The sequence below is a fragment of the Cinclus cinclus genome, chromosome 31 (genome assembly GCF_963662255.1).
Source record: "Cinclus cinclus chromosome 31, bCinCin1.1, whole genome shotgun sequence".
Taxonomy (NCBI): domain Eukaryota; kingdom Metazoa; phylum Chordata; class Aves; order Passeriformes; family Cinclidae; genus Cinclus; species Cinclus cinclus.
The window spans coordinates 13,090-39,288 of NC_085076.1; the positions used below are offsets into that span (position 1 = coordinate 13,090).

At 61.0% G+C, this 26,199-nt stretch overlaps 6 protein-coding genes across 13 annotated transcripts; 3 read left to right on the plus strand and 3 right to left on the minus strand.

Moving 5' to 3' along the window:
- Positions 1 to 210: 210 nt before the first annotated feature.
- LOC134055195 (mothers against decapentaplegic homolog 6-like) lies at positions 211 to 2,014 on the minus strand. The gene is made up of 3 exons (XM_062511354.1): positions 1,621 to 2,014; positions 1,365 to 1,478; positions 211 to 746 (listed from the first exon to the last, which is right to left on the minus strand). Exons 1-3 carry the CDS (start codon positions 2,012 to 2,014, stop codon positions 211 to 213), a joined length of 1,044 nt encoding a protein of 347 aa, XP_062367338.1.
- Positions 2,015 to 4,749: 2,735 nt separating this feature from the next.
- On the minus strand, positions 4,750 to 7,614 carry FLAD1 (flavin adenine dinucleotide synthetase 1). Its single transcript, XM_062511351.1, has 7 exons — positions 7,465 to 7,614; positions 6,602 to 7,361; positions 6,009 to 6,156; positions 5,721 to 5,819; positions 5,443 to 5,632; positions 4,984 to 5,057; positions 4,750 to 4,902 (listed from the first exon to the last, which is right to left on the minus strand). Exons 1-7 carry the CDS (start codon positions 7,612 to 7,614, stop codon positions 4,767 to 4,769), a joined length of 1,557 nt encoding a protein of 518 aa, XP_062367335.1. The 3' UTR covers positions 4,750 to 4,766.
- Positions 7,615 to 8,032: 418 nt separating this feature from the next.
- On the minus strand, positions 8,033 to 8,898 carry CKS1B (CDC28 protein kinase regulatory subunit 1B). 2 transcript variants are annotated; one of them, XM_062511356.1, is made up of 3 exons: positions 8,809 to 8,898; positions 8,336 to 8,463; positions 8,033 to 8,269 (listed from the first exon to the last, which is right to left on the minus strand). In XM_062511356.1, exons 1-3 carry the CDS (start codon positions 8,865 to 8,867, stop codon positions 8,217 to 8,219), a joined length of 240 nt encoding a protein of 79 aa, XP_062367340.1. In that variant the 5' UTR covers positions 8,868 to 8,898; the 3' UTR covers positions 8,033 to 8,216. The 2 variants fall into 2 exon arrangements, with proteins under 2 accessions (XP_062367340.1, XP_062367339.1); XM_062511355.1 differs by having other exon boundaries at positions 8,033 to 8,463.
- Positions 8,899 to 11,222: 2,324 nt separating this feature from the next.
- Positions 11,223 to 18,491, plus strand: SHC1 (SHC adaptor protein 1). 5 transcript variants are annotated; one of them, XM_062511378.1, is made up of 13 exons: positions 11,223 to 11,234; positions 14,776 to 14,937; positions 15,175 to 15,245; positions 15,551 to 15,614; positions 15,872 to 15,991; positions 16,420 to 16,473; positions 16,581 to 16,632; positions 16,817 to 16,943; positions 17,041 to 17,209; positions 17,401 to 17,461; positions 17,585 to 17,749; positions 17,835 to 18,097; positions 18,363 to 18,491. In XM_062511378.1, the coding sequence occupies exons 1-13, from the start codon at positions 11,223 to 11,225 to the stop codon at positions 18,489 to 18,491; spliced, it is 1,449 nt and encodes a 482-aa protein (XP_062367362.1). The 5 variants fall into 5 exon arrangements, with proteins under 5 accessions (XP_062367362.1, XP_062367363.1, XP_062367364.1 ...); XM_062511379.1 differs by lacking the exon at positions 11,223 to 11,234 and having other exon boundaries at positions 14,365 to 14,937; positions 17,582 to 17,749; XM_062511380.1 differs by lacking the exon at positions 11,223 to 11,234 and having other exon boundaries at positions 14,365 to 14,937.
- PYGO2 (pygopus family PHD finger 2) lies at positions 18,446 to 21,463 on the plus strand. Of its 2 annotated transcripts, none has more exons than XM_062511382.1 (3): positions 18,446 to 18,523; positions 19,797 to 19,846; positions 19,922 to 21,463. In XM_062511382.1, the coding sequence occupies exons 2-3, from the start codon at positions 19,805 to 19,807 to the stop codon at positions 20,993 to 20,995; spliced, it is 1,116 nt and encodes a 371-aa protein (XP_062367366.1). In that variant the 5' UTR covers positions 18,446 to 18,523; positions 19,797 to 19,804; the 3' UTR covers positions 20,996 to 21,463. The 2 variants fall into 2 exon arrangements, with proteins under 2 accessions (XP_062367366.1, XP_062367365.1); XM_062511381.1 differs by lacking the exon at positions 18,446 to 18,523 and adding an exon at positions 19,520 to 19,718.
- Positions 21,464 to 21,966: 503 nt separating this feature from the next.
- On the plus strand, positions 21,967 to 25,110 carry PBXIP1 (PBX homeobox interacting protein 1). 2 transcript variants are annotated; one of them, XM_062511430.1, is made up of 10 exons: positions 21,967 to 22,279; positions 22,501 to 22,606; positions 22,689 to 22,756; positions 22,848 to 22,992; positions 23,076 to 23,288; positions 23,371 to 23,394; positions 23,474 to 23,547; positions 23,632 to 23,757; positions 23,846 to 24,816; positions 24,897 to 25,110. In XM_062511430.1, the coding sequence occupies exons 1-10, from the start codon at positions 22,220 to 22,222 to the stop codon at positions 24,952 to 24,954; spliced, it is 1,845 nt and encodes a 614-aa protein (XP_062367414.1). In that variant the 5' UTR covers positions 21,967 to 22,219; the 3' UTR covers positions 24,955 to 25,110. The 2 variants fall into 2 exon arrangements, with proteins under 2 accessions (XP_062367414.1, XP_062367415.1); XM_062511431.1 differs by having other exon boundaries at positions 22,225 to 22,279; positions 22,501 to 22,623; positions 22,723 to 22,756.
- Positions 25,111 to 26,199: the final 1,089 nt, after the last annotated feature.

Genomic DNA, 26,199 nt, shown 5'->3' on the forward strand with positions numbered 1-26,199 from the left:
CCATGGCTAGGGGAGGCAGGTCCTGGCAAAGTGGTGAGCCATGCAAGGGGGGCACTCCATCCAGTCAGCACTCAGACAGAGCCCTCAGAGTCAGGACAATCCTTCTGCAACACAATCCTGGAAGACACAGGCTGAGGTACAGTAGAACGGCCCCCCAGCTTGTGAACCTGCTTTGGGGGAGCCTGCTGGTATCCCCCACCAGCCCCAGCCTCAATGTTGCTGGTTCAGCAGGACCTCAAGCCAGCATGGGCAGGAGGTGATGAACTGCCGGGAGTAGCAGGGTCCCCAGCCCTTAGCAAAGCTGATGCGGATACTGTGGGGGTCACAGGGTCCCTCCCTAGGTAGCTGCCAACCCTCGCTGTCCCCTGCCCACTCATAATCGAACACCTTTGCCGAATAGCCAGGCAGCACCTTGAGGACAGTGAACCTGCAGGCACCAGGGGGGCTCAGGGTAGGTGAGCTGACGAAGATGGGGTGCTCACTGCGGTTGTACACCCAGATGCCACCTGGCTCCTGGCTCAGCAGCAGCCCCCGGCCAATCTTGCCACGTGCTCGCTGGATAGCACAGCTGCGGTAGGCAGCTGGCAGCTGGGCCAGGCAGAACCCACTGCCCCATGGCAGCTCACTGAAGACATTCACTGATGCCTCATGCACGGCGTAGAGGCGGCCAACACGTGTCCGGTACTCCCAGTAAGCCAGTTTACACCAACAGCCATCCTTGACGGTGCTCCATGAGAGGCTGGTGTCTGGCAGGGGAGAGCAGAGCTGTCACCACCAGGACAAGACTGAGCCAAGCAGGTGGACGGGCCAAGGGGAGTGGGCACAGAGGGCATATGAGGACAGATAGATGGATGTGGCGCAGCAGGAATGCCTTAGCATGGGGTCCTGCACTGGGTGTGAGTCTCTGGAGCTGCTCCCAGTCCCCAAGCACCGTGGTGAAGGGGTGGGGGAGGACTGTGAGGGGGGTTGGTCCCTGAGTGCAGGGGAAGGTGGGGCAGTGGCAGCTGGTGGCCTTGGTGGCCAGCAGCCAAGCGGGAGCTGGGGCTGTGTGCGTCAAGGCACATTGTGTGTGTCCCCATAGGCAGTGCTTCCTCCGGCAGGGAGCCTGGCGCTGCCAAAAATAACAGGAGCTTCAGCGCTTCGGGCGGGGGATGTCTGGGCCCAGGCTGCTCCCCTAGCAGGAACCCCTCATCCTGTGTCGGAGTCTTTTCCTCCTGCTGGGGGTGACCGCTGGCTCCATTCCCCGATTTTCATGTTCTGTCCCCTCCAATCTCTGCTTCTGATTCAGGGGTTCAGCCCTGCCCAATGCCCTCCTGCCTGCTGGGTATGGCAGAGGATTGTGGAGTGGGGTGGGCCCATCTTACCACACCAGTCCCCACCGTTGTAGCTGAACTCCAGGAGCTGAGTGCTGGGCTGTTGGGGCTCATGTGGCCAGGAAAGCTCACAGGATGCCTTCAAGTAGGGGGGTGGAGGGCTTTCTGTAGGGGAGAGAGAAGGAAATGAGAGGCTGGGAGTGCATCCTGCCCCCCTGGAGCCCTCTGGAGCCCTGAACCACCCCCAGAGAGCAAGGGTCAGAGCCTGCCAGGTAAGGCAGCCTCCAGTGTTGCCACCAGCACTCACCAGGTACAGCCAGGCGGCTGAAATGATGGGGGTTGCAGCACAGCACAGCCAAGTCCCCACAGGACCCCTGGCCCCCAGCATAGTAGCAGAGGTGCTTGAGCTCATGGGACTGGTGGAGGTCAGGCCAGCGGAAGAGGCGACAGAGCAGGACTTGAGGGGGGAGTCCCTGCTTGACCCCTCGTGGGTCCCCCCGTGGTGCCAAAACGCAGCCAGATTCCCAGGCGCCTCGGCTCTCCACCACCTGCACCAGCAACTCCAGCTCCTCGTCCTTCAGTTTCTTGAAGAGCGCGTGCGCTGCTAGTTTGAGGGCACTGGGGCCATCCTCGGGGCTGGCTGCTGCACAGCGCTGCCGCCACAGCCTCCGCACCAGCCCAGCACGGCGTGAACAGAACATGGGGTGGTCGTGGGGACCACCTGCAGGATGGAGACAGGCATCACCTCCTGTGCCCTGAGAGTGCTATGGCTCCAGGGAGTCCCAATGGGGGCCCTGCTGCATCCTCCTGTGTCCTCCCAGATCCCTGGCAAGGCTGCTTTGCCTTGATTTGCTGCTGCCACTCCCACCATGAGGTGGGGTGCCACTTCAAGGGGCACTGGCATCCCCAAGATCACATCAGATGTAACCCCAAAAGCAACCCCCACTACTGGAAAACCTGTCTGTGCTGAGACAGCGAGGGCAGGGGTCCATATGCTCCTGCCCACAGCACCCACCCACTCCCCTCTCACCCCTATCACAGGGCTAGCCAAGGGGTCCCTGCAGAAGAGGGTCTCACTCACGGTGGGTGGCGGAGGTGGGTGACAGGCTCCAGGGCACTGCATGGGGCTGTGCTCTCAGGGCGGCCGGCACTGCTCTGCCCGCCACGCGTCACTGCCTAGACGTTTTCCTGTGCTGGGACGCTCTCTCCTCCCCTGGACCTTCCCGGCTGGGGAATGCATAGATCACTCTCATCCCAACCAGCCCTGGGGCTGAGCCACTGCCAGGGACACCACATCAGGGCTACCACACCAGGACGTGGAAGGTGTCAGATGCATAGGCTCCTGTAGTCAGGGATGCTCAGCACCGTGCTGCCAAGGCAGCTGGGCACAGCCAGGAGCCCAAACAGCACCACAGACACCAATGCACAACCACAGGGCAGGGTCCAGCTGAGTAGCTGATCTGGGCAGGGGGAAGCCATGAGGCACAGTGGCAGGGCAACATTGTGGCAGACTCCATCCCTACTCATGTCCTCACAGGAACCATTGCAAGGACCACCTAAGCCCCTCGTGGCATCCCAGGCTGGGGTTCCTGTTGCCCCACAGTTCTTGACCTGCCCCCAGCCCTCCCCCCCCCACTCCGCCCCCCCCCCCGTGAGCAGTGGGTGAGGGTGGGTGCGCTCCATAACAAAGGAGCTAATGTAAACTGGACCCTTATCCCGCGCCAGGCCAGGCTTCCTGCTTCTGAGTTCCCGCAGAGATAAGGGAGGCCACACTGGCGCCAGTGCTGCTGCCGAGGATGGGGTGTGCAGATCTTCCCCTGTGCTGGGACCAGGCACCAGCACAGGCAGCAATGGAGCAGGATGGGCTCATGGACCCACAGCTACCTCCACAGCCACACTCTGGTGGCACTAGTGTGTGACACCACTCCCTTACAGGCTTGTACACATAGAGCTAGGAAATACGGACCTGACTCAGTCTGTGGAAGGCATTTCATGAAGTCTAGCATCTTCTGATGCCACCCCACCAGATATTTGACCAAATGCAGACTTATATTTTTGGCCAGTCTCCTTCCTATCATGAGAGATATATGCAACATATGCAACAGGAAAGTTTCAGAGGACCGAAAGATTTAAGTAATAAAAGAGAAAAAGCATAGGGCAAAGAAATTAACTATGAATTTTCTATGTTACTATTATTTGTATTCACCAGAATTCTTTACAGATTACCGTATTAAATGGAGCGTGGCACCACATTTGCCACAGCTCCCAGCCAGGCTGGGCCCATTGGAAATATTTTGCTCTAGCTGCTTCCCACAAACTGAAACAGGAAATGGCCAGGAGTGGAGGAGCAGGCAGGAAATGCAGGCAGAACCCCAGCTCCCCACTCTTGCCCCTTGGCCCCAAGGGATGTGGGGACCCTCAGTCCTGGACAGGGGCAAGGGGTGCACTGGAGTGCCTTAGTGCTACCCAGGGCTAGGATTGGAAGGTTTGGGAACACATACAGACAGATACATTCCCAGAGCTCTGCCCAAACAGATGCAGCCAGTCAGGCACTGCTCAGGTTTATTGGGGTCTCTGATCAGGGGGAACGCAAGCTGCAGCAGAGTTTGAGCTCCAGAGGTCCATCAACTCCATCAGCACAGGGTAACAAGCACAGTCCTGGGGAGGGGAGAGAGGCACGGGGGTAACAACCCACTGGCGAATATCAAGGGCACACCCTCTTAACCCCCAGAATCACCACAGCCAGGCTGTCTCCCCTCAAGCACCACGGCCAGGCCCTTTTCACTTCAGGAGCACCATGGCTGGGCTCTGCCACCCCCAAACACCACAGCCAGGCCCCTGTCATGTTTCAAGCACCATGTCAAGTGAAGCTGCAGGCAGGTCACTCATCCACAGCACCAGGACAGGCAGGGGCTGACAGGGTCCTGTGACCCTGAGGGGCGTCTTCCCTAGTCCAGCAGCTCATGGATGCACCAACTGCAGAGAAGGAGGTAGATGCATTCCGGCAGAAGCCACAGCAACCAAGAGCCCAGGCGTAGCCCCAGGGAGGTGGCAGTGGGTGCTGGCAGTGCCAGTGCCTGTACCCGTGCCACTTGCTGGGGAGCACCCTGCAGACAGGCTGCCATGGTCCAGAAGTGATGCATGGTCCATGAGGAATCAGCAGGATATGACATGGTGGGAGGGGCAGCAGTGGTGACATGCCCTGGCAAGCACTGGAACCTGCTACATTCTCCACATTTCCAAAACTTCGCCAATAGTGGGTGCAGGGAGGGGGCACAACCTGGGGACCCTTTTGTTTCTCCCACTCCTGCCCCATGGAGCCCTCAGGGCTCAACAAAGCCATGTGCCAGTGCAGAGCAGACTGCAGCGGGTTTATTTAGTGCTGACAGGCAGCAACTTTATTCAATGTCACTCCCAACAGCATTCCAGTGGAGCTTCCCAGAGTGTGGCCCTTCACTGGCGGGAGGTGCGCTCTTCTTCCTCATTTTCCAGCTCATAGGCAGGCCGGTAGCCCTCCCGGCCCTGAGCATCAGTGTAGCGTAGTGCTGGGTTCTTCTGTGTGTTGGTCATGCTCCCCAGGGACGTGTAGCTGCAGAGGGAAGAAGCAGCTGCAAGACTGCACCCAGGGGCACTGGCTATGCATGTGAGAAGGGCAGCACTGAGCACTCACCCCTTGTCATAGAGGATACAGTAGGGGACAAAGAGTTTGCGCAGGAACTCCCAGATGTCCCGGTAGGTCCAGTCCTGCAGGCAGAATTGGGCAGGGAATTGAGGCAGAGGCAAAAGGCTGCTCCCTTGCCTCCCAGGGAAGCGTCAGACCTTCCTGGAGAGTTCCTGGGACAGCCAGATGGTCATCATAGCACCACTGTACCTCCCAGAACCTCCCCAAACACAGGGAAACCCCCTAGCAGGCAAGAATAAGCCCCGCCAAACAGCACCCAGCAGCCTTGCTGCAGCAAGGGGCACCTGCAGCTGCACAGTGGGGCAGCAGATAGGCTGGGAGAGTGAGAATTGTGAGAGAAGTTGTCCAGGGTGGGGGTGGATCACTGCTGGTTCCCAGCCCCATTGCGTTCCCGTGCCAAGCCCTGTGGCAACAGTCCCAGCCCCAGAGCAGGTAGAGGCCACATACCAGCAAGGGGTTCACCCGCATGTAAGGGGGCCAGCCAGGGTCTGTCACACACATGGGGGTCAGGGTGCATGAGTAAGGGTCTGTCCGCCGTGTTCCCATCAGGACAGCCTCCAGCTGTGGCTGCTGCTCCTTCAGGTGGGCCAGTGCCTCCCGGATGGAGCCCTCCACAGTGCAGAGCTGGACCCTGTACCTGTGCAGGCAGGGTGGGCAGTTGTCTGCAGGCTGCAAGCAACGCTGCACACCCTCTGCGTAGCACCCCACCCCACTATGCCTCCTACCTCTGGACTGTTGCCTGAATGAACTGCTCCATTTCAGGGAATGGGGACACAGTGCGAATGTAGAGCACCTGCAGTCTCTCCTGCCTCGCTGGGAAGCGCCTGCAGAGAGACCCAGTGCAGCTGGACTCTGACCAATGGCAACTGGAGGCAAGGCAGCATCCAGTCTCCACCAGTTAGACCCCAGGAATCCACTCACTGCCTCAGGGTAGAGCAAGAGCCCCAGAGCCCTGGCCAGGGTCTGCAGGACCCCTCAGCCTTGCCCCAGCCTGGAGCCCCATGCGTGGGTACCTCTGCACAGCAGCATGGACGAGGTGCAGCAGAGCTGTGCAATCCTTGCCCCCGTTGAAGCCCACGCAGAGCTGGACCAGGCTGTACTGGTCCAAAGCCTCCTCGATGGTTCGCACGGCTGCTGCCACCTTCTGCCCCAGGGCCGAGCCTGCCAGGACAGGACAGTTGGTGCCTTCCCAGTTCACATTCCCTCAGCACGACCCCAGGGCCTACGGCACTTCACCCTCTGGATACATCTCATATCCAGACACATAGCAGAGCCATTGTTGGCACCACAACCAAGAGCTTGTTCAACCCAGAAATCTAGGCCACAATGCAACAGGGATCATGAGTGCACCAGGGAACTGTGGCACTGCTGCTACTGCTGTACATTGCGCTCTCAGACCCTGCCGCCACCAGCCCTTAGGTTACAGGTCCCATTCTACCTGTGTGGGATGAAGCCCACTGCAGCTGCAGCAACCCTCAAGCCTCTCAGCACAACACAACAGACAAGCTCTGCTCCCAGGCTGGTGTTCCCATTGCCCCAGCCCTGACAGGCTGCACAGGAGAAGCATGGAGGCACAGAGCTATGCTGCAGCACCTCTTTCCGGTACCTGACTCAGCCAGGCCATAAACCTCTATAGCTGCTGTAGAAACACAGTCTGTCACCAACGGCACAGCAACACCCGGTGGCAGCTCCCTCATCAAGAAGCAATATGCTTCCTCCAGGTCCTGCTCTGACTCTGAGTCCAGGGTCAGCTTCACTCGGTAGTAGTTGCTGGTCCAGTCTGGGTAGGAACCCAAGCTGACGCGGCCCCGGAAGGTCGCATCAGCCCAGTCCAGCATGGGCGCAATAAGCATCTCATCGGATGCCACATAGATGGTGCGGGAGTGGAAGTGGGTCTGTTTGCTGTGAAAGAGGTGAGCAAGACCATCCAGAGCACGCTCCATCAGTGCCGGGATACCAGGGAAGATGTAGACATTGCGCACACTGACTAGTGGGTACTTGAACGTGTTGCCAGTGTGCCCATCTGTGCCATAGTTGAGGCAGGAGGACTCAGGGACACGAGCCAGCTTCATCTCAGGGCACTGCACCTCTGTCTTGCCAAAGAACTTGTGCACCAGGGCCACCAGCTCGGGATGGAGGATGACCCTCTCCCCAAAGGCCTTAGCCACAGCCTCGAAGGTCACATCGTCGTGCGTGGGGCCGATGCCCCCGGAAGTCAGCACGTAAGTGAAACGGGCAGCAAAGGAGGCCACCTCACTGGCGATGGCCTCCACGTCATCGGGCACCACCGAGATCCGGGCGACACTCACGCCAAGAGCACGCAGTCGCCGGCACATGAAGAAGGAGTTTGTATCCTGCGTGTAGCCCTGAGGGGAACGGAGACGCCCATGACAGGGACGGGTGTCCCGACCCCAGGCGCAGGCCCCGATCCTCCGCACCCCCGCAGCCCAGGCCCACCCCCGGCCGCACCTTGAGAATCTCATCGCCGATGACGATGATACCGGCGGTGTTGGCGGATCCCCGGGCCACCGCCGCCGGGCCCGAAGCAGCCATGGGGCGACAGGTGGCAGCGCTCAGCGGCCCGCCCACTCGCCCCGCAGCCCGCAGAACCCCCCACATGGAGTCGCCCGGTCACCCCCGCACACCGCGGCACCACCCCGCGCGCTCACGGGCCGGTCCACACGTCCGTTACGCGGCCTCGGCAGCACCCATTGGCCGAGAGGCGGGACCTGGGGGGACCGAACCATCGCGGGGGGATGGGGATATCGGGGCAGCTCCGCCTCTATGGCCATGCCCGGCGGGCAGGGGCGCGGGCAGGGGCACGTGCAGCCCCCCCCCCCGACCCCCCGCGCCCTCGGTGGGCACGGGGAAGAGTCCGCATCCTCCCCCCCCCCCCCCCCCCCCCGCGCTCTCTTTTCCCCAGACTTCGGCAAGCCCTCCTCGGGAACCCACGCAGGATAGACTCCGCAGTACAGGGAGCCCTTCTTCGCCCTCCAACCCACCTCCTCCTGGCAGTGTAGACACAGTTCTCAAACATAACTTTATTGAAGTTTTGGAGGCATCGCCACGAGAAGGACCTCCGGAACCAAGGCTGAGTTGCCAAAACGGCGCCCAGGCAGCATCGATGGTCAGGGGGTGGAGCCCCCAAGAAATGCAGAGAAGAGGAAGAAAGTGCTTGCTCAGCGTGGGAGGACTGGAAGCTTCAGCACACCAGAGGCCACTCACTTTTCTGGCTTCTTGGGCAATGGCCGTCGGAAAAGTAGGATGTGGGGCTCTGCGGGGCAAAAGAGGGGGTCAGGTCGGCCCCCCTGGGCGCCACCCGTTCCCTCGCGGGGCTCACCTGGCTCGTGGATCATGTAGTGGACCCAGCCCTGGCTCTGCTGCACCCCCAGGTTCCGCCACTCCGACTCCGACAGCAGGTGGGTCTTGGGCACCAGTTTGGCGATGTCCTTGGGCAGCATCACGTGCCTGCGCCCCCGCACCTTTCAGTAAACACCGGGACACCCCCGACAACCCCTCATTCCCCAGGATGGAGATTCCCTACTAGGGAGCTGTTAACGGGATGAGCACCCTGACCCGATACAGAACCCTTATCGGGATCTCCCATGTTACCAGGATAATTCCCCTCTTGCTTTACAAGGGAGCCAGGACTCGCCTACCACCCCCCGTCCCACTAGCGAGCCATTAATAGCCTCTCCACCCCAAAAATTTACCGTAATGGAGGCATTTCCCTCCCTCGCCCCGGTAAACCTTAACCGAAATCCCTGCATCTTTATCAAGCAGATGTTACGGGGACCCCTTCCCGCTCCGTACCGGTACTCAAACTCCTCATCATCGTACTTGTCGGAGTAGTAGATCTGTTTGTGCGCCATGACAGGCCCACGGTTCCCTCCCTCGGCGGCCGTTGGCGCCCCCGCCCCCGCGGCGCTTTCAAACACCACCGCCCCACGCGCCCATTGGGTGGCGCCGCACCGGGGCGGAGCGGAGCGGTTGCCCATTGGCCGAATCGCGCGCGACGCGGCGAGGTCCTGGCTCCGCTTCCCGCGGGCCGAGCGCAGCCCGTGATTGGCTCTTGAGTCACGTGACATGGGTGCAGTGGGGCCACGCCGGAGGGGTGCGGGCCGGAAGTGAGTGGCGGCGAGTGTGGCGGGGGTGGGGAAGAGGGGGCGCGCGAGCGCGGGACCGGCGGAGAGCGGCGTGAGACCCGCGCGTGACCGATGGTGCCCGGTGAGCGCGCGCCGGCCGGGGTGGTGAGGGCGCGTGCGGATGGAGGAGGGGGAACCCGCGCAGGGCCCGGGATCCAAGGCCAGGCCCCGCGGTGCCCCCTCGTCCGCAGTGTCGCCGGACTGAGGCCGCATCGCTTGCCGCCGCCGCCTTCCGCGGAACGAGTGGGGGTCCTGCCGGAGCCGCCCCCGAGACGCCGCCGTTCCCTGTGCTGTGAGGGCCGAGCCGCCCTTCCCAGTAGCCTCGTTTGCCTGACGTGAGGGAGCCTAGCTGTGGGGCATGTCCGGACCCTCCTATATGCGGCCCGACGGGGGCTGGAGGAGCCGGAACCGTGCTGTGCTAAGATTTTGGGGTGACCCACCCGACGTGGCGGCTGGTTACATGTGCCTGGGGCTAAGGCTTGCATCGCCCCACCCCGTGCTGGTGCGATGCACAGGAAGGAGCTGTAGAGGTGCTCCAAGGTCTGGGACGAACCCCGGGCCCCAAGACTGGCATGACCTTCGGCAGGGACAGGTCACCGGCTGGGTTTTGAGGGTTCCTCAGCCTCTGTGGTGCTGTAGTCTGCTCTCCTGTCCATCCTGCCTTCTGTGCTTCAGAGGAAGGCAGCAGTGAGTACCTGGAGCCTACCCAACTGTTGTGAACGGGTAGCTGTTCCCCCTTGCAGATCTGTGTCTGCTCTCCAGCAGTGTGTGGTGTCCATCTGTTCTTGCTTCTCCCATTGAATCTCTTAGATGGGGACATCCACACAGATTATAGACCATGGACACGGGTTCCAAGGAAGTGTGATCTGGGCCCTGCTTGCCATGTTGGTGCTGCAGAAGTCTGTGGGCAAAGGGCACTTCTTGTCAGTGCTTGCCAGGGCTGCCTTGGTGTCAGCCTGCAATAGGGGCTGAAGATGCCATCTCTTCTCATTTAAGCGGGACATGAGGATCCACCCACTGTCCTCTGGAGGGGGAATGCCTTGGCTGGGCCACCTTTGGAGCTGTGCAAAGCAGTGTCCCATCCTCAGGAGGGACACAAATGGGCTTCGGTAAGGCTGAGCACTCTGGCTCTGGGTCCAGATGCTCCTTCCCTGCCACTAGGTTCAGTGCCCAATGTCCAAAGGGCGCTGTTGCCACCTCTGCTTGGCAGTGGTGTGCTGCAGGAGTCGATCTCCATGGCCATTGCCAAGCATAGCCCTCCTTATCTTGCCACCTTCCAAGCTAATGGCGACAGCTGGCACAGGCTGCGGATAAAGGTACAATTGCTGCCAAACAGTAAATTATGTCTGCTGCCCTGCTCCACTGGCCTGGCCTCTACTGCCTTGGCTGGGCAGTGGGAGTAAGAGTGGGAAGAGCAGCAACTCCTGATATGCTGCTGCTTTGCTTGCCTTGTTTTTCCCTCACAGAGATTCCTACCTCTGTCAGCTCACCCCTTGTAGCCTCTTTCCATGATTCCTGTCTTCACTGGTCCCCTGGGAGGAAGGAACACAGTCTTGGGGGCTCTGTGTATAATTTTGCATCAGGGTGCCAGCTGAGGGGGTGGAGGAGGGGGCAGCTCTGTCCCCCTGAGTTGCCTTCACTCTCCCTCCTTGTGTGTGACTTTCCACTCTTGGTTTTTGGGCTGGGCATGGATTGGTTCCAACACTTGTCTTGGGTCACAGAGTGACTCTTGGCCCCCGATACCATTTGCCAGTAGCAAATGTGGGCAGGGCTCAAGCAGTGCCAACCTCAGCCTCATGTTCCTTTCCCAGTGCATCCCATCTCCATCTTATTTCCAGTGGGAAGAAGGTGGCTTTCAGGTTTCTCTCACCCTCTGTGTTAGCAGCATGTGGGGCAGCCACAGCCCCATCCACCTGTGCATGGAGGAGCAGGGTCTGCCTTTGGCACCATGGCCCCCACCTTAGCGGGCTGGGACAGGGCTGGCTAACTCCCTGTTTGTCCCCGAACCGCAGGTCGGAGTGCCAGACGAGAGGGGCTGTATCTCTGCTCCCTGCCTGGGGCCTGCCCTGCCCTCCGCCAGCGATGGAGTATGTGGTAAGGACTTCGGTGGAGGGCTAAGTAGCTTCGGTGGTGGATTCTGCCTACCTCCTGTCCCTTCTGGGAGGTCTCCAGCCTCTTCCCCAGATCTCCACTGGCATCTCCTAAGCCCCTCTTCAGAATGAAGGAGAGGTTGCGTGCAGGAATGCATAAATGTTTGATGCTGCTGTGATGCGTGGGGCAAAAATCAGCTATTGGCTGGATTTGAATGTTCTCCTTTGCTTCACCCCTGCCTCAGAGGTTCAGCATTGGCTGCAGTTGGACAGAGGGCGTCTCCTGCCCAGGGCAAGGATTGTATGTGTGGCTGCCTGCACCTTGCTGCGATTTCTTGCCAAACCACTGGCATGTTCCAGGCCTCTGACTCAGCTCCCAGTTTTTTCCAGGGAGGATGTTGGTAGCAGAGTCCTGAGTGTTCCCATTCTGCTTCTCTTCCTTGTCCCAGGTAGTGTGTGAAGTCCCAGTCTCAGGTGCCTGAAAGTAGTCCACATCCCTCTGTTTCTTATGATCCATTGTCTTTCTGTGATGGCAGGGCACATGGAGCAGCTGGGCCAGGACATGTCCCCAGAGCTCCTTGGGGGCAGTTGTTCCAGGTGCCCTGCTCATACTCTGCTGCAGGGGCAGGAGCTCCTGGCATCTGCCTGGCAAGGGGAAGGGCTGCAGCCTGTGGTATGGGGCTTGGGTCTGCCTCTTCAGACAGGGCCAGTGTTCTGCACCTTTGCACATCTCCAGGTTTGCCTTCTGCACTCAGAGGCCACTGGGAGGGTGCTCTGATGCCCTGGGGTAGACTCTGGGGTTGGGGGGGGCTACAATGGTAGCACCTCTGGTCTCTAAGTGCTGGGACCTGTGATGCATCTTGTCACAGGCTGTTGAGTGATGTGGATAGACTGGCCTCAAAGGTTCTGAGAAAATCAGCAGAGAGGTGTCTGAGCAGGGGCTTCAGCTGGGAGGCTCATAAGCCCTTTGCTGTCTGGAGGTGATGGCTGCTCCAAGCCCTGGGGTGGTGGGAAGGGGCTGAGGAGACACTCCTGCCCCTTTTGCAATTCCCTCCTGCTCTTATCCTGAAGAAGCATCAGGGCTCACAGATCTGCCATGCCAGGCAAGCCCAGGCCCACATCAACCAATGGCCAGTCCATCATGGGCAAACCTCACTTCTCTATGGCCACTTGATGCTGCCCAGCCAGGCTCTCCTAGCAGCAGGGCTGCACTGGCCCCTCACCGGGCCAGCGACTTCCTGGCTCCGGGCTTCCTGCTTTTCTTCAGAGGAGTGGTGCTGAGGCCACAGGAAGGTCACAGCGCCGAACAGCCGGGGGCCCCTGGAGGGGGCAAGCACTTGGTAGAACAGCCAGCACGGGCTCTCGGAGCCTGTAGGACCACCGTGGCTGAGGTGGGGGGGGCTGGCTTTCACAGAGCTAGTGTGGATGGCCAAGGAGATGCTTCAGTGACGGGCCCACTGTCACGTGCCACAGCCCCTCGCATCAAGTAGGCAGCAATTTCTAGCCCTGTTCTGGCTTTCCTTTCCCTGTCCCCATGGCAGTGTGCCAGGCTTTGTGAAGTGGAGCAGGCAGCTGCCAGTACCAAACAGTGCTGGGCAAAGGCTCCAAGCAGGGAGAGTCTTTTCCTTGGCCTGGATTTACCCAGTTTTGGTTTGGTGGTCAGAGTACCTGGTGGTTGGTAAGGGTCTGTTTCGTGGTGTGTCAGGCTGGGTTCTGTCTGAACTCCTTGCCTCACCCCATAGGTGGTGGAGGGGAGGGAGCTCTTGCCCCTCAGTGAGGCCAAGGCTGTGGAAGGCAGCACAGTCTGGCTGTCTGGCTCAAGTTCCTGCTGCATGCAAGTGCGTCAGGAATGGGGAGCAGGGGAGACCTGCCTCTGAGCCCCCCTGATCCACAGGTGGGAGCTTTGCCCAGCTCCCAGAGGTTGAAGGGGCCAATTCTGCCCCCGGCGCGTTCTTGCCGCCCACTCCCGCTAGCTCCGCCTGTGACCTTGATTTTTCTGCTCCAGATAAGCTCTGCGTCCCCACCCCTCGCCGGGAGCCCCTCCTGCGCTGCGCCCCAGCCCCAGCGCAGCCCGCGTCGCGGGCAGAGCCTGCCCCGCCGCCTGTGAGTCAGCACAGCTCTTCCGATCAGCCGCAGCCCCTTCATCTCTTCTCCCGGGAGGAACAGCTGGGATGCGGGAAGCAGCAGCGATTAGCTGCAGCCTCTCCCACAAGCTCCCCACCACGGCTGGGGGGCCGTGCTGAGCCCTGCCTTGCCCAGCGCACAGCCTACCTGTATCTACTCCTGGCCATCCTCCTCTTTCTCCCACCAGCCCTCCAGGCAAGATCTGTGCTCTCAAAGGACTGCATGTCCCTGTATTCCAGGAAGCTGCAAGCACTGGTGTCATCTCAGCATCACTGCTACCTCCGGCAGAGCCCGGCAAGCCAACAGCAGCTGCTCATCACCGGCACGTGGGTTGTGTGGCACTGGCTGCCACAGAAGGACCTTGTTCCCTCCTGGACAGTGCTCAGAGCAGGGCTGGGATGAGCTTGGATGCGCTCTGTGTCTGCCTCATCTCCGGGCTTTAAATATTCATGCTTTTGATTTTCTCTTAGCGGGCAGCAGCACAGGGGCTGGAGTGAGCTGTGGGGTGGGGGGTGGCCGTGCTGAATCCAGCAGCAGGGCAGAGGGAACTGGATCTGGACCTGGATGAAGATAATGAGATTTGTTGCTGGCCTGGTGTTGGAGTGGCATGGGGCTTGAGGACCTCCAGGCTGGGGACAGCATTTTGAGCTCCCCTCCCTGTGCCAGTGGCTCCCCAGGGTGTTGCTGCGGCCCCATTTCCTCCCTGCTGTGGTGCATTGCTCTCAGTCTGAACGGATCTGCACATCCTCCCTGACGCCGATCACGACTGATCGGCTGTGCCTGCACAGTGCTGGGCAGCCCCTGGACCCACTGCCCAGCATCCCACACCCAGCCCTCCCTACCAGCCATGCCAGGCTGGTGTGGACCTAGCACAGAGCTCAGTCGAGGCTTCTGCTTGGGGGCAGCTTCCCAGTGGCTGCAGGCACTTGGACTCTCTCTGGGGCCACTGTGAGGCCCAGCTGGCTGCATCCACCCTACTGCCACTCAGGACAGGGTGACCGTGGCCCTTCTCACCTATCTCCAGCATGGATCTCCTGCAAAAAAGCAAATACAGCCACCTGCGGAACGAGTCTGTCTCCTCTCCAGAGGAGGCCGTGGCGGGCCTGGGAGTCCCGCCCTCCCCACTGGAGTCCCTTGCAAGCATGCGGTCTCTGCCTGGTTCCCTGTCTTCCTCTTCCTTCAGCCACGCTGCACCTCTTGGGGAGCTCTCACCTGAGCTGGAGGAGAGCCCTACCACCCTCTGCTCCTTCTTCCCCAAAATTGCCAACCTGAAGCTCTCCAACCCCGCCAACTTGCTCAGCTTGCGGGGCTCTTCAGCCAGCAGCAGCCCAGGGGAACCTGGTCCCCTTGGGATGCCAGCACTAGTGCCAGGGGGTGCTGCCAGCCCCAGCTCAGTGAGACCTGTCACTGTCTGTTCCCAGGATATGAACAAGCTGAGCTGTGGGAAGAAGACGCGGGTGGAAGGTGGCCAGCTGGGGGGTGATGAATGGACCCGCCACGGCAGCTTTGTCAATAAGCCCACCCGTGGCTGGCTGCATCCTGATGACAAGGTCATGGGCTCAGGGGTCTCCTACCATGTCCGGGTGAGTGCTGGGGAATGGGAGAGAGTGGGAAGGGTTACTGTGGGGATTTTGGGGCCTCCTGGTGTTAGGATTTGCTGGGCTCTTTGAGGGAGGGTTGGGGGACAGAGCAATGGGCAGTGATATTCCCAGGGAAGTTAACTGCTGCAGAGCTGAGATGTTTGAGGCCCCAGCCCCTTCCCTGGCTGCATGGGGGACAATCTCCATGGCTAGCCAAGCTCACCTTGCTTTCTTGCACAGTACATGGGCTGTGTGGAAGTGCTCCAGTCCATGAGGGCTCTGGATTTCAACACCAGGACACAGGTGACCAGGTGAGGTCTGCCTCTCGCTAGGGACTTCTCCTTTTGCAGAGGGGTGAGGAAGTTGTCTGAGCCCTAGGTAAGCCCCTGGTAGCATGTGGGGCTTTCAGTGGGGGCCAGTGACTGCTGCAGCCCATCAAATACTAATTCCAGTGCACTTTGCCTACCCAAAGAGCCCCAGCTGGCACTGCCTGAGAGCTTCCACTTTGTCTCTCTGTCTCTCCTATGCTGATCCCCGTGTCCTCGGTCCTGTGGTTGGGGGATCTTAGGGCAAGGCAGGCACTGTGGGGACTGACATCTCACTGTACTCCCTGCAGGGAGGCCATTGGGCTGGTATGTGAGACTGTGCCTGGTGCCAAGGGAGCCGTGAGGAGACGGAAGGTGAGGACTGTCTGGAAAGCTGCCAGGGGAGCATGCATGGCTGGTTTGGTCACAGGGCCAAGGACCACATCCCAGCCCAGCTGGCAGTGCTGTGCTGGTCAGCCCAGGGCTCTGATCTCCCAACTGAGGCTTGGGCCAGGGCCAGTGGTGAGGACAAGGTGCCCGTCCCTGTTGTGGAAGCAGTGGGATGTGCCCTGTCCTGCTGCTGGGCTGTCTGGTCTGGGGAACCCCTTCTCTACACTACCGTTTGCCCCTAGCCCTGCAGCCGCTCCCTGAACTCCATCTTGGGCAAGAGCAACCTGAAATTTGCAGGCATGCCCATCACCCTGACCATCTCCACCAGCAGCCTCAACCTCATGGCCTCAGACTGCAAGCAGGTGAGAATGGGGAGGGGTTGGGTTGGCTGAATCCTCAAGCAGGAATCCTCCTGTACCTCACCCCAGGTCTTGCTGGGGCAAGAGATGCCCCCAGCCTCCTCAAGGAATGTCTGGATGGGCTGTGTGATGAGTGCCCACCTCCCCGAAGTCCCTGGGGTGAAGAGGTGGGAGGAATATCTCATATGCTTTGTGGGATCTCCTGGAGACGGTATCACCCAATTTGTCTTGCCTGGGGCCAGAACTCCTGGTTCTGATCCCACTCCCAGTGATTTCCCAGTCCTTTTCCTGGTGGTCTGTGGCTTATAACCAGGGCTCTGGAGGATTTTGAACCCTCATGGCAGGTCAGCCCTGGGAGGAGTGGGATGTGCCACCTCTGGGTGGGTGACAACAAATTTCTGGTTGTCAACAACAAGCTCTCCACCTTGCAGATCATTGCCAACCACCACATGCAGTCTATATCCTTTGCATCAGGGGGAGACCCGGTGAGTACTCAGGGTGCCCATTCATGGGGCCTCTCCTGCCCTCTCCTGAGGTCTTGGGCCCAGTGCTCCCCAGCATCCCTGTCTCACTGCTGCTGTCTTATCCACAGGACACAGCTGAATATGTTGCCTATGTTGCCAAAGACCCCGTCAATCAGAGAGGTGAGGGTGCTGCAAGGATCCTCAGTGCCAAAGCCCCACTTTGGAGGTGTTCAGGATCAGTTCAATGCAGAGGGGGGAAAACTGGATGACACATAAGAAAGCTGTGGGATGTACAGGGCAGGCTCAGGGGTGAAGAACCTTAGTGCTGGAGTTCCACAATTGCATCCCACCATTTTCTACCCAGCCTGCCATATCCTGGAGTGTCCTGAAGGCTTGGCACAAGATGTGATCAGCACCATTGGGCAGGCCTTCGAGCTGCGTTTCAAGCAGTATCTGAAGAACCCTCCAAAGCTGGTGACCCCACATGACAGGTCAGAGCAGGGTTGTGTGACTGGGAGGAAGGTGGTTTTGGAGAGGGGATGCAGCCGTGGCTGCTTTCACAGGCTTATCTGTACTGTACTCTCCCAGAATGGCAGGGTTTGATGGCTCTGCCTGGGATGAGGAAGAGGAGGAACCAGCCCCAGATCACCAGTACTACAATGACTTCCCTGGCAAGGAACCTCCCATTGGGGGGGTCGTGGACATGCGGCTGCAGGATGGGGCTGCTCAGACCCCAAATCACTTGGGTGCCACACTGGTGAGGCTCTGGGCATGACCTCTTGGGGAGGCATCAACTTGTAATGGAGATGTAGGGACCTTGACTGGGTCATGGGTTCTGCTGAAGGTTATTTATGTCTCTTTGGTGTCTCTGGCAGCCTGGAGTGTGGGGAGCTGGAAGGGGGTTGAGCAGGAAAGGGGGTGGGGGCTCATCACTGCCTCTCCCTGCAGCCTGTCGGCCAGTCATCCGGTGGGGAGTATGACACCCAGAAGCAGCATGCTCCTGCCCAAGGTAATGTGATGAGTGTGGCCAATCGCCGTCCGCTTTTGTGGATCCCGAATGCTCTGATGGTGGGCACTGGTGGGGGGCCAAGGTGGGCTGAAGTTCTGCTGACCACAGTGCTCCTGGTAGCAGGGAGAGAGAAATACCCAGTTCCGGCAGGCACATCTGGCCGCATGGACCTGTTTGATGACCCGTCTTACGTCAACGTGCAGAACATAGACAAGACACGCCAAGCTTTAGCTGCCAGCAATCCAGCCACAGCCAACGGCAGCACACAGAGGGACCTTTTTGACATGAGTGAGTGGGACGGTAGCTGCAGCCAGGGTAGTGGATAGGTGGCTGTGTGCTTGATCATGACTCCCCTGCTCCTCTCTCCTTGTAGAGCCCTTTGAAGATGCCCTGCATGTGCCCCCGTCTGTGCCTATGGGGCTGTCCCCCGCCCAAGTGGTGGCCTCCATGGAGGAGCAGTTGCGACGGGAGCCCTGGTACCATGGGAAAATGAGCCGCAAGGAGGCTGAGAAGCTGCTGAAGGTGAACGGAGACTTTCTGGTGCGGGAGAGCACCACCACCCCGGGCCAGTACGTGCTGACTGGTTTGCAGGGTGGGCAGCCCAAGCATTTGCTGCTTGTCGATCCCGAGGGAGTGGTGAGTCCATGTAGGGGCCTGGGGATGGAGCTTGGGACAGCAGGGGGAGATCCTAGGGGTTATGAGAGCCAGCAGAGCGCTTGGGTTCTGCACTGCTCCTTAGGGGACAACTTTGGGCTGACTTTGGGGGTGGGGAGGGCCTGGTGGAGCATGGGTTTGGGACTGCAGCCCCAGGTTTGTGCCTTGCCCAAGCCATGGTGGGTGGTGGCTCTGGCCTCACATGGGCACTGACAGCCTCCCGAGTACTCCTTTTCTGGCCCACCAGGTGCGGACAAAAGATCATCGCTTTGAGAGTGTCAGCCACCTCATCAGCTACCACATGGACAATCACCTACCCATCATCTCGGCGGGCAGTGAGATGTGCCTGCAGCAGCCAGTGGAGAGGAGATTGTGAGCGTCCAGGGACCCCAGTGCACAGCACCCCCAGTGCGCAGCCCTCTGGCCATGTTCCATGCCCCAGAGAGCCCTCAGACTCTTCTAGGTTCTGCAACTGGGACTGAGCATGGACTTGGCTGAGGACAGGGCCTCTCTCCTTTTACCACATGGAGCTGGTGGCCATGGGGGGGCTCAGGCTGTGAGTGCCTGCAGGGTGGGGAACTGTTCCTGCAAAGCCCCTGCCCCTCCAGATTCAGCGTTTGCAGAGCAGCTCAGCTCCTACCAAAACCCAGCCCTGCTGCCGTGCCACAGCTGTTCTTGTGCTCACCAGCATGGACTCAGACTGGCAGGGCTGAGTCCCCCTGAGCCAGAGGCTGTCTGTCCTTATCTCTGGCCCCTGGGCCAAGGAGGGGGCCCATGGGGGGGCTCTGCTCCTCCAAGCATGAGGTCCTCGACTGTACCGGATCACTTTATGTGTTAACTCTGTGCCTTGACCCCGCAGGTCCCACACTCTTATGCAAGGGCAGGGGCTGGTTACAGAGCCTCCCCCATGCTCCCAGCACCCTGTACCCCATCCATGACATGCTTATGCTCCAGGACTTGCGCCACCACGTGCCCTTCCTCCCTGCCCGTCCCGGCTGCGCACGGGCAACTCTGGCAGCCCCGGGGAGTTGCGAGGACCCCCCTGCATGCACAGTGTAACTTCCCCCAAGCCAAAGTGCAGCCCTGTCCCTCTCAGCCCCAGGGCCCTGGCCCCGCTATACCAAAGGAACTGGCGGTTGTATTAAAGTTGGTATTTCTCTAGGCCCTGGCTGGTGTGAGCTGGGGGGTCACTATGGGCGGGTGGTTCCGCCCTGTGCAACCCTACGGGCGCTACAGTTCGTCCTTTTTCTTTCCTTCCCTCAGGACGTCATACGTGGTTTGTCCCGTCTGTCCTTTCACCGTGCCCCCTCCCCTCCATCGCGCTGCACTTGGTTAGATCTGACCGAGGGGTGGGGTGGGAGTCTGCGGTGATTGACACATCTTGCACACTTCGCCCTGCCCCCCCGCGCGGTGTGATTGGCCCCGCGCGGGTTCCGGTTCCGGTCGGGCCATGGCGGCGACGCGCGCGCTGTGAGGGCTATGGCGGCCCCGCACGCAGAGAAGCTGGAGGGAGCGGTCCCGGCCCCGCCGCCCCCGACGGGGCCCCCCCACCCCGCGGGCAGCGCTGCCGCCGGCGGGCCTGGCCGGAAGCAGGGGAAGGCAGGTGAGCGCGGGTGGGCCGGGACCGGGGTGGGTGGGGGTCGCCCCCTCCCCGCTGATGCGGCCTCCCTTGTCCCCGCAGGGCTGCAGATGAAGAGCCCCGAAAAGAAGCGGCGCAAGTCCAACACGCAGGTGAGGCCGGGCTCGGGGCGGCGCGGGGGCCGGGGACAGACTGTAGTAACCCTGACCGCCACCTTCTCCCCGCAGGGCCCTGCCTATTCGCACCTCTCGGAGTTCGCCCCGCCGCCTACCCCCATGGTGGACCACCTGGTGGCCTCCAATCCCTTCGAGGATGATTTCGGGGCCCCCAAGGTGGGGGCGGCCCCTGCCCCCTTCCTGGGCAGCCCTGTTCCCTTCGGCGGTTTCCGCGTGCAAGGGGGTATGTCGCCGCAGGTACCCCCTGGTTACGGCGGGGGTCCCCAACCCCTGCGGAGGCAGGCCCCCCCTTTCGCCCCCGGGCAGATGGGCCCGGCCTTTAGCATGCCCCCCCAGAATCCAAACTACGTGCAGCCGGGGGGCTTGACCTTCGCCGGGCAGCCCTTCAGCCAGCCCCTTGGACAGAACTTTAGTCCCCCGATGGGGCAGCTCATGCAGGGGCCTGTTGCGGGCTTCGGGCCCATGATGTCCCCCACTATGGGGCAGCCCCCGCGGGGGGACATGGGCCCCGGGCCAGCCCTCAACCCCCCCGGGGGTCCTGCAGTGGCTCAGCGCTTTAGCCAACCCAGCAACCTCTTTGGACAATCTCCCATGCAGCGCCCCGGGCAGAATATGCCACCCCTGCCCCCCACAGCCAGTCCATTCCCTGGGGCGAATCCCAGCTTCCCTACTAGCAGCGAAGAGGGGGGCAAGAACCCTCCCCCCAGCACTTTCACCCAGGAGCAGCACTCGGGCTCCCCCACCACTGTCAACGGGGCCCAGCCTGGGTTTGCCCCCAACAGTGCTGGCCGCAGTGCCAGCACCCCTGAGACCAATAGCCTCCCACTGCCACCCCCTGGCAAGGCCACCAGCACCTCAGGGCACCAGCCACCACCGGGGCTCGTGTACCCCTGCGGGGCCTGTCGCAACGAAGTGAACGATGACCAGGATGCCATCCTGTGCGAGGCCTCCTGCCAGAAGTGGTTCCACCGAGAGTGCACGGGCATGACCGAGAATGCCTATGGGCTGCTCACCACTGAGGCCTCTGCTGTCTGGGCCTGCGACTTCTGCCTCAAGACGAAGGAGATCCAGTCGGTCTACATCCGGGAGGCCATGGGACAGCTGGTGACTGCTAACGATGGCTGAGCCACCATTCAGCTGCCATGTACAGCTTTCTCCCACTGATTTAGGACCAAACCCCCATTTTTTGTAGCTGTCGCCCCCCTGCCAGCCAGAGAGGCACTGCCATGCACTGCCTGTGGCTGCTTACCGGGCGCTCCCTGCCACCGGGACCCACGAGGGGATTTGGGACGGTGCCGTTGTCAGCCCTTTGCTGTGGGCAAGGCTCTGGCCCCAGTGCACCGGCTTTGTGAGGGCGGAGGCTTCCTGCTGCCTCGCAGTGCTGTCCCCAGTTAGGTCATTGCCCTTGCAGGGGGCACCTCCTGGGTTGTGCAGCGGTCCTGGTGTCCCCTCCCGCATTCACGGGGCAGTCCCGGTGCCACCCGCTCCGGTGCTCGGGATGGTCCCGGTACCCGCTTCCCACCCCAGGTCCGTCCGTTTTAGCCAATCGTTAACGGAAATTTTTGTACCGTCGTTATAAAACTCTTAAACGCGCGTGTCGGTGTCTGTCCGAGGAAGGTGTCCGGGGGTGTCGGTGTCTGTCTGGTAGCGGGTGGGGGTGCCGTGGGGCGGGTGTTCGGTACTGGCGGGGCCGCGCCCGCTATTCCCGCCCCCCGCGGGTTGCGGTTGGCTGCTCGCGTCACGTGCGCACTCTGTCTCGGGGGTGGTGGCGGCCCCGGGGAAAGTTCCGGGCAGGACGCAGAGGGTGCAGGTACCGCCCGGGGCACGGGGAGGCGGTTTCCCTGCCAGGCCGGAGCCGGGATCGGGACGGCGCTCAGGGGCGCGGGCGCACCTCGGACGAAGCCGTGGGCAGCGGAGAGGAGGGGGTTGTCAGCGGCGGGGCCGTCACCCCCAGGGAGGTCCTGGGTCCAGGGCTGGTGGGGGGGGCGAACACAGGGGCGGGGGCTGCTCGAGACCCCCTTCCGGTGCTGCCGCTTTGCTGTGGGGCGGTGCGATCCCGACCGGGGCCCCAGGTTTCCCTACGCCAGGCTCTGCGTCTCCCGTCCACCTGCTGGGCGGCATCACCGGCTAAAAATACCCCACGGCAGCAGCTGGTGTCAGTGGGGTTGGAGCCGCAGAACCGGTGCACCGGGGCAGCTCCCTAAAAGCCCCCCAGCTACAGGCTGAAGTGACTGGCTGGTACTGGGACTATGGTTCTCCCGGTCACATCCAGCTGGTACTGTGAGCTGGGTCGTGTCCCGCTGTCCTTGCGTCTGCCTGTGTCCTTGCAGGTAGCACTGGACTGTCCCTATGGCGGAGAAATTGGATCCCCGAGATTCAGAGAGCAGCTGGGTGCTGGCAGGCAGTGAGGTGAGGGCTGGCAACCCCCAGAGCAGACCCTCACTGCTGGAGATCTCCAGGGCAGCATCCCAGAACTATGCACCCCATGCCTTGGGCCCCTTAAGGCAGGCCCCCCTCCAGAGCTGAAGACCCACCGGCACACCCCCTAGAGCCCACCTGAGGCTGCAGGCAGAGTGGTGCGCATGGAGGTCGGGGCTAAAGGTGACTCCCTATGTCCCCCCTTCGCCTAGGGTCTGCCCATTGACACTGTGGGTCCAGAGCAGGACTCAACCTCCCACAGATCTGACGATGAGGAACCAGAGGAGGTGGATGAAGGCACCCAGGAGACAGTCACAGGCAGGCAACAACCATGGGTATGGGGCAAGCCTGGTGTCACCTTCCTGTGCCACTCTCATCCCCATGCTCTGCCTCTTCCCAGCCATGACCACCAATGGTGCCACTACCTTTCCCAGCCAGACCTTGTGCCCTGAGGGCAGCAGGCAGGGGGTGAGTTGGAACCGGGAGGCCTGGGGCTGAGCTGGAACTGGTGGGCTGCTCCCTACAGAGGGACACCCTATGTGCCGGTGCCTGTCTGCAGGACCCAGAGGAGTGTGAAGACTCCAAGGCATGGGCAGTGCCTGCCCTGCATGGCTCTGCAGAGCCCAGCGGGTTGGAAAGTGACGAGCAGGAGGAGCTGAATGCTGAGGCTGAGCCACAACCCTGCCCTGACACCCCTCAAGCAGGTCAGGGGACTGGCCTGGGGGGAATATGTGCTACAGTGTTTAGGTGTAGACCCTCCCTGGAGATCCCCTCCATCTCCCCCTAGGGCCAACAATGGAAGACGAGTGCTGTACCAGCAGTGGCAATAACATGGAGGGGCTGCGGTGGCGGCAGGGCCACAAGCCCCATCCTGGACTCCCCATTGTCACGCCTGCCCCACACCAGGGGACACCAGACAATGGTGATGATGGGCTCAGTATGAGCAAGTACCTGCTGGGTGCCTTGGCACTGGTTGCTGTGGGGCTGCTGGTGATCATTGGTAAGTGGGGGTCCCAGTGGCTAAGGCCCCAGGGACAGGGTAGGGTCCAGACATCCCCCTCATTGTCCCCTCCTCTCCCCAGGTGGTATCTACGACATGGCAGATGGTGAGTACAGGTGACTATCCCACCCAGGCAGGGGGGCATCTTGCAGCACCCTGGACATTCAGACCCATGTCCTCTGCAGGCCCTGTGGAGAGTGTGAGGAGTTGGGACTTGGCTGCTGGGGAGCAGGAGTCTCTGCTGTCCATAGAGAGCAATGTAAGGAGGGGTCTCAAGCAGGGCTGAGTGCGGGCAGAGGGTGTCCTCAACACCCCCAGAGCTCCCAACCTTGCTGTCCTCCAGGACTCTGAGCAGAAGTCCCCTCTGCCAGATGCTGGGGACTCACAGAGTGTGCAGTCCATGAGCCAACTCCTGGACAAGCTGGCCAAAGAGAACCAGGAGATCCGGCTCATGCAGGCGGAGCTACAGGTTGGTGCCCAGTGCCATGTCTCAGTGCTGTGTCCCGGTGCTGCTCTCCTGCTGCCACCTCTTTCACAGCCCCCCACCCCTGCCCCAGGCCCACAAGGAAGATCTGCGGGCACTGCTGCGCAAGAGTGAGGGTGAGGCGGCAGCAGCTGGAGCACAGCAGCAGAGCCTGGCCGCAGAAAACGCGCAGCTGCGTGTGGCGCTGGAGCGGGAAGTTGCTGCGCTGCGGGAGGCCCGGGCTGAGCTGCGGCGCCTGCAGGCTGCGGGGGCACCAGGCAGCCCCAGGGAGCCAACAGCAGAGCAACCACCTACCACAGGTGCGCCAATGCGCGGCAAGGCTGCAGCGCGGTGGCAGGGCAATCTTGATTCCTTGCGGCAGGAGCTAGCGGACACCTTGGACCGTGTGCGGGGCTCTGGGGATCTCGGGGGGCTTGTGGAAGAACTAAGCACCCTGGAGCAGCACCTGGCCCAGGTACTGGAGGTGGAGAGGTTGGGATCCTTCTCCACACCCTGGAAGAAGCCATTCAATGCGGACAAGGAGAGCAGGTGGCACAAGCAGCATGGCACCAGGGGGTCCCCCCATGAGCAGGAGAGGAGAGAACATGGCAAACCCCACAAGAAGGATCCCCGAATCCCCCGTGAGCACAAGCCAGGCAAAGCCTGGGGAAAGCTGTCTCACAGCCAGCCCCAGCATGGTTCTCGTGAGTTTCCCTGGCTCAGGCGGTACCGGGCACCTCAGGGCTGTTCTGGGGTGACTGACTGTGCCCACAAGGAAGGCCAGGCAGTGCTTGGGGCTGCGCTGGAGCCAGTGCAGAAGGTGCGGTTCCTGCAACTGCTGGAGAACTTCATGGGACAGGTGGGCTTAGGGAGACAATTCAGAAAGCTGGCATCGCAGCTTGATGGGGCCTTTAGGGCTGATGGTGTCTTTGCCCATGACCGCCTGCGGTTTGTTGATTTTGTGGATGATATGGAGGAGCTCCTTGAGGAGGTGGCGTGGCAGGAGTGGGGCAACAAGGAGGTGGTTGATGGCTTTGAGGAGTACATGCTGCGGCACTGCAGTGGGTGAGCTGGGGTGGGTGGTGCTGGGGTTCCCCAGGGATTCCCCCCTCCTGCACCCCATCTCACCTCCCCTTCTCTTGCAGCACCTCCAGGAACATGTGGAGCCAGAGAGCCCCAAGGCAGCATGGCATGCATGGGTAGAGCCAAGGGGGCAGTGTAGTAGTGTGCCAGCACCCCCACGCAAGGGCTCCCCACGTGCTGTTTGTGAGGGTCTAGGGGCTACCATTGTACCCTGTAGGGCCAAGTAGGGCCACATCCCCAATCAAGTGCACTGTGTGATGCTGCACTGCCACCATGAATAAAGTCGCCACTGGGCAGAGCTGTGTGGGTGTGGGGAAAATTGTTCTGGGGGTGGGGGGAAGGGAGGGTGCTAAGGGAAGAGAGCTGGGGAAATAGGGGTTCAGAGGAGGAATAGGGGATGTAAGGGGGGAGCAGAGGGAACAGGTGCAATGGGCAAAGAAGGTGCTGTGAGAGGGAAGGAAGAAGTGCAGGGAGGAGGAAGGACTGCTGGGGAAGAGGGGATGCAGTTGAAAAGGGAGTGCAGAGAGGAATATGGTGCTTTGGAGGGGAAGGGAGTTGCTGGGGGAGAAGAAAGGCTATTTGGGGCGCTGAGAGAAAATGGGGATTTAGAGGAGGAATAGTGAAGAGGAAAGGGGAGTGCTGGAGGAAGTGAGGGGCAGTTGAAAAAGTGGGGTGCAGAGGAGGCATAGGGATGTTGAGGAAGAAGGGTGCTCGGTGAGAAAAGGGGTTACTGGGGGAAATGGATGCTGGGAGAAAGTGGGGTGCAGAAGTGGAATAAGCGTTGTTGAGGGAAGAGTGCTGAGGGAATGCAGATGCTGCGAGGAAAGGGTATGTTGGGAGGAGCAGGGTACTGGGGAAAGGGAGTTTGAGAGGAGGACGAAAGGTGTAAGGAGGAAGTATGGGCAATGGGGGAAGGGGAGAGCAGAGGGCTGCTGGGGGTGCAGGATACTGGGGATACGAGATGCTGGGGGGCAGGATACTGGGGTACAGGATGGTGGGGGGCAGGCTTCTGGGGTACACTATACTGGGGTAAAGGATGCTGGGGGGTACAGGATACTGGGAGTACAGAATGCTGGGGTACAGGATATGGGGGGTACTGGATGCTGGGGATACAGGAGGCTGGGGTACAGGATATGGGGGGTACTGGATGCTGGGGGTACAGAAGGCTGGGGTACAGGATGCTGGGGGGCAGGCTGCTGGGCTACAGGACACTGGGGTACAGGATGCTGGGGGGCAGGCTGCTGGGCTACAGGACACTGGGGTACAGGATACTGGGGTACACTATACTGGGGTAAAGGATGCTGGAGGGCAGGATACTGGGGGTACAGGATGCTGGGGGCAGGATGCTGGGAGTACAGGAGGCTG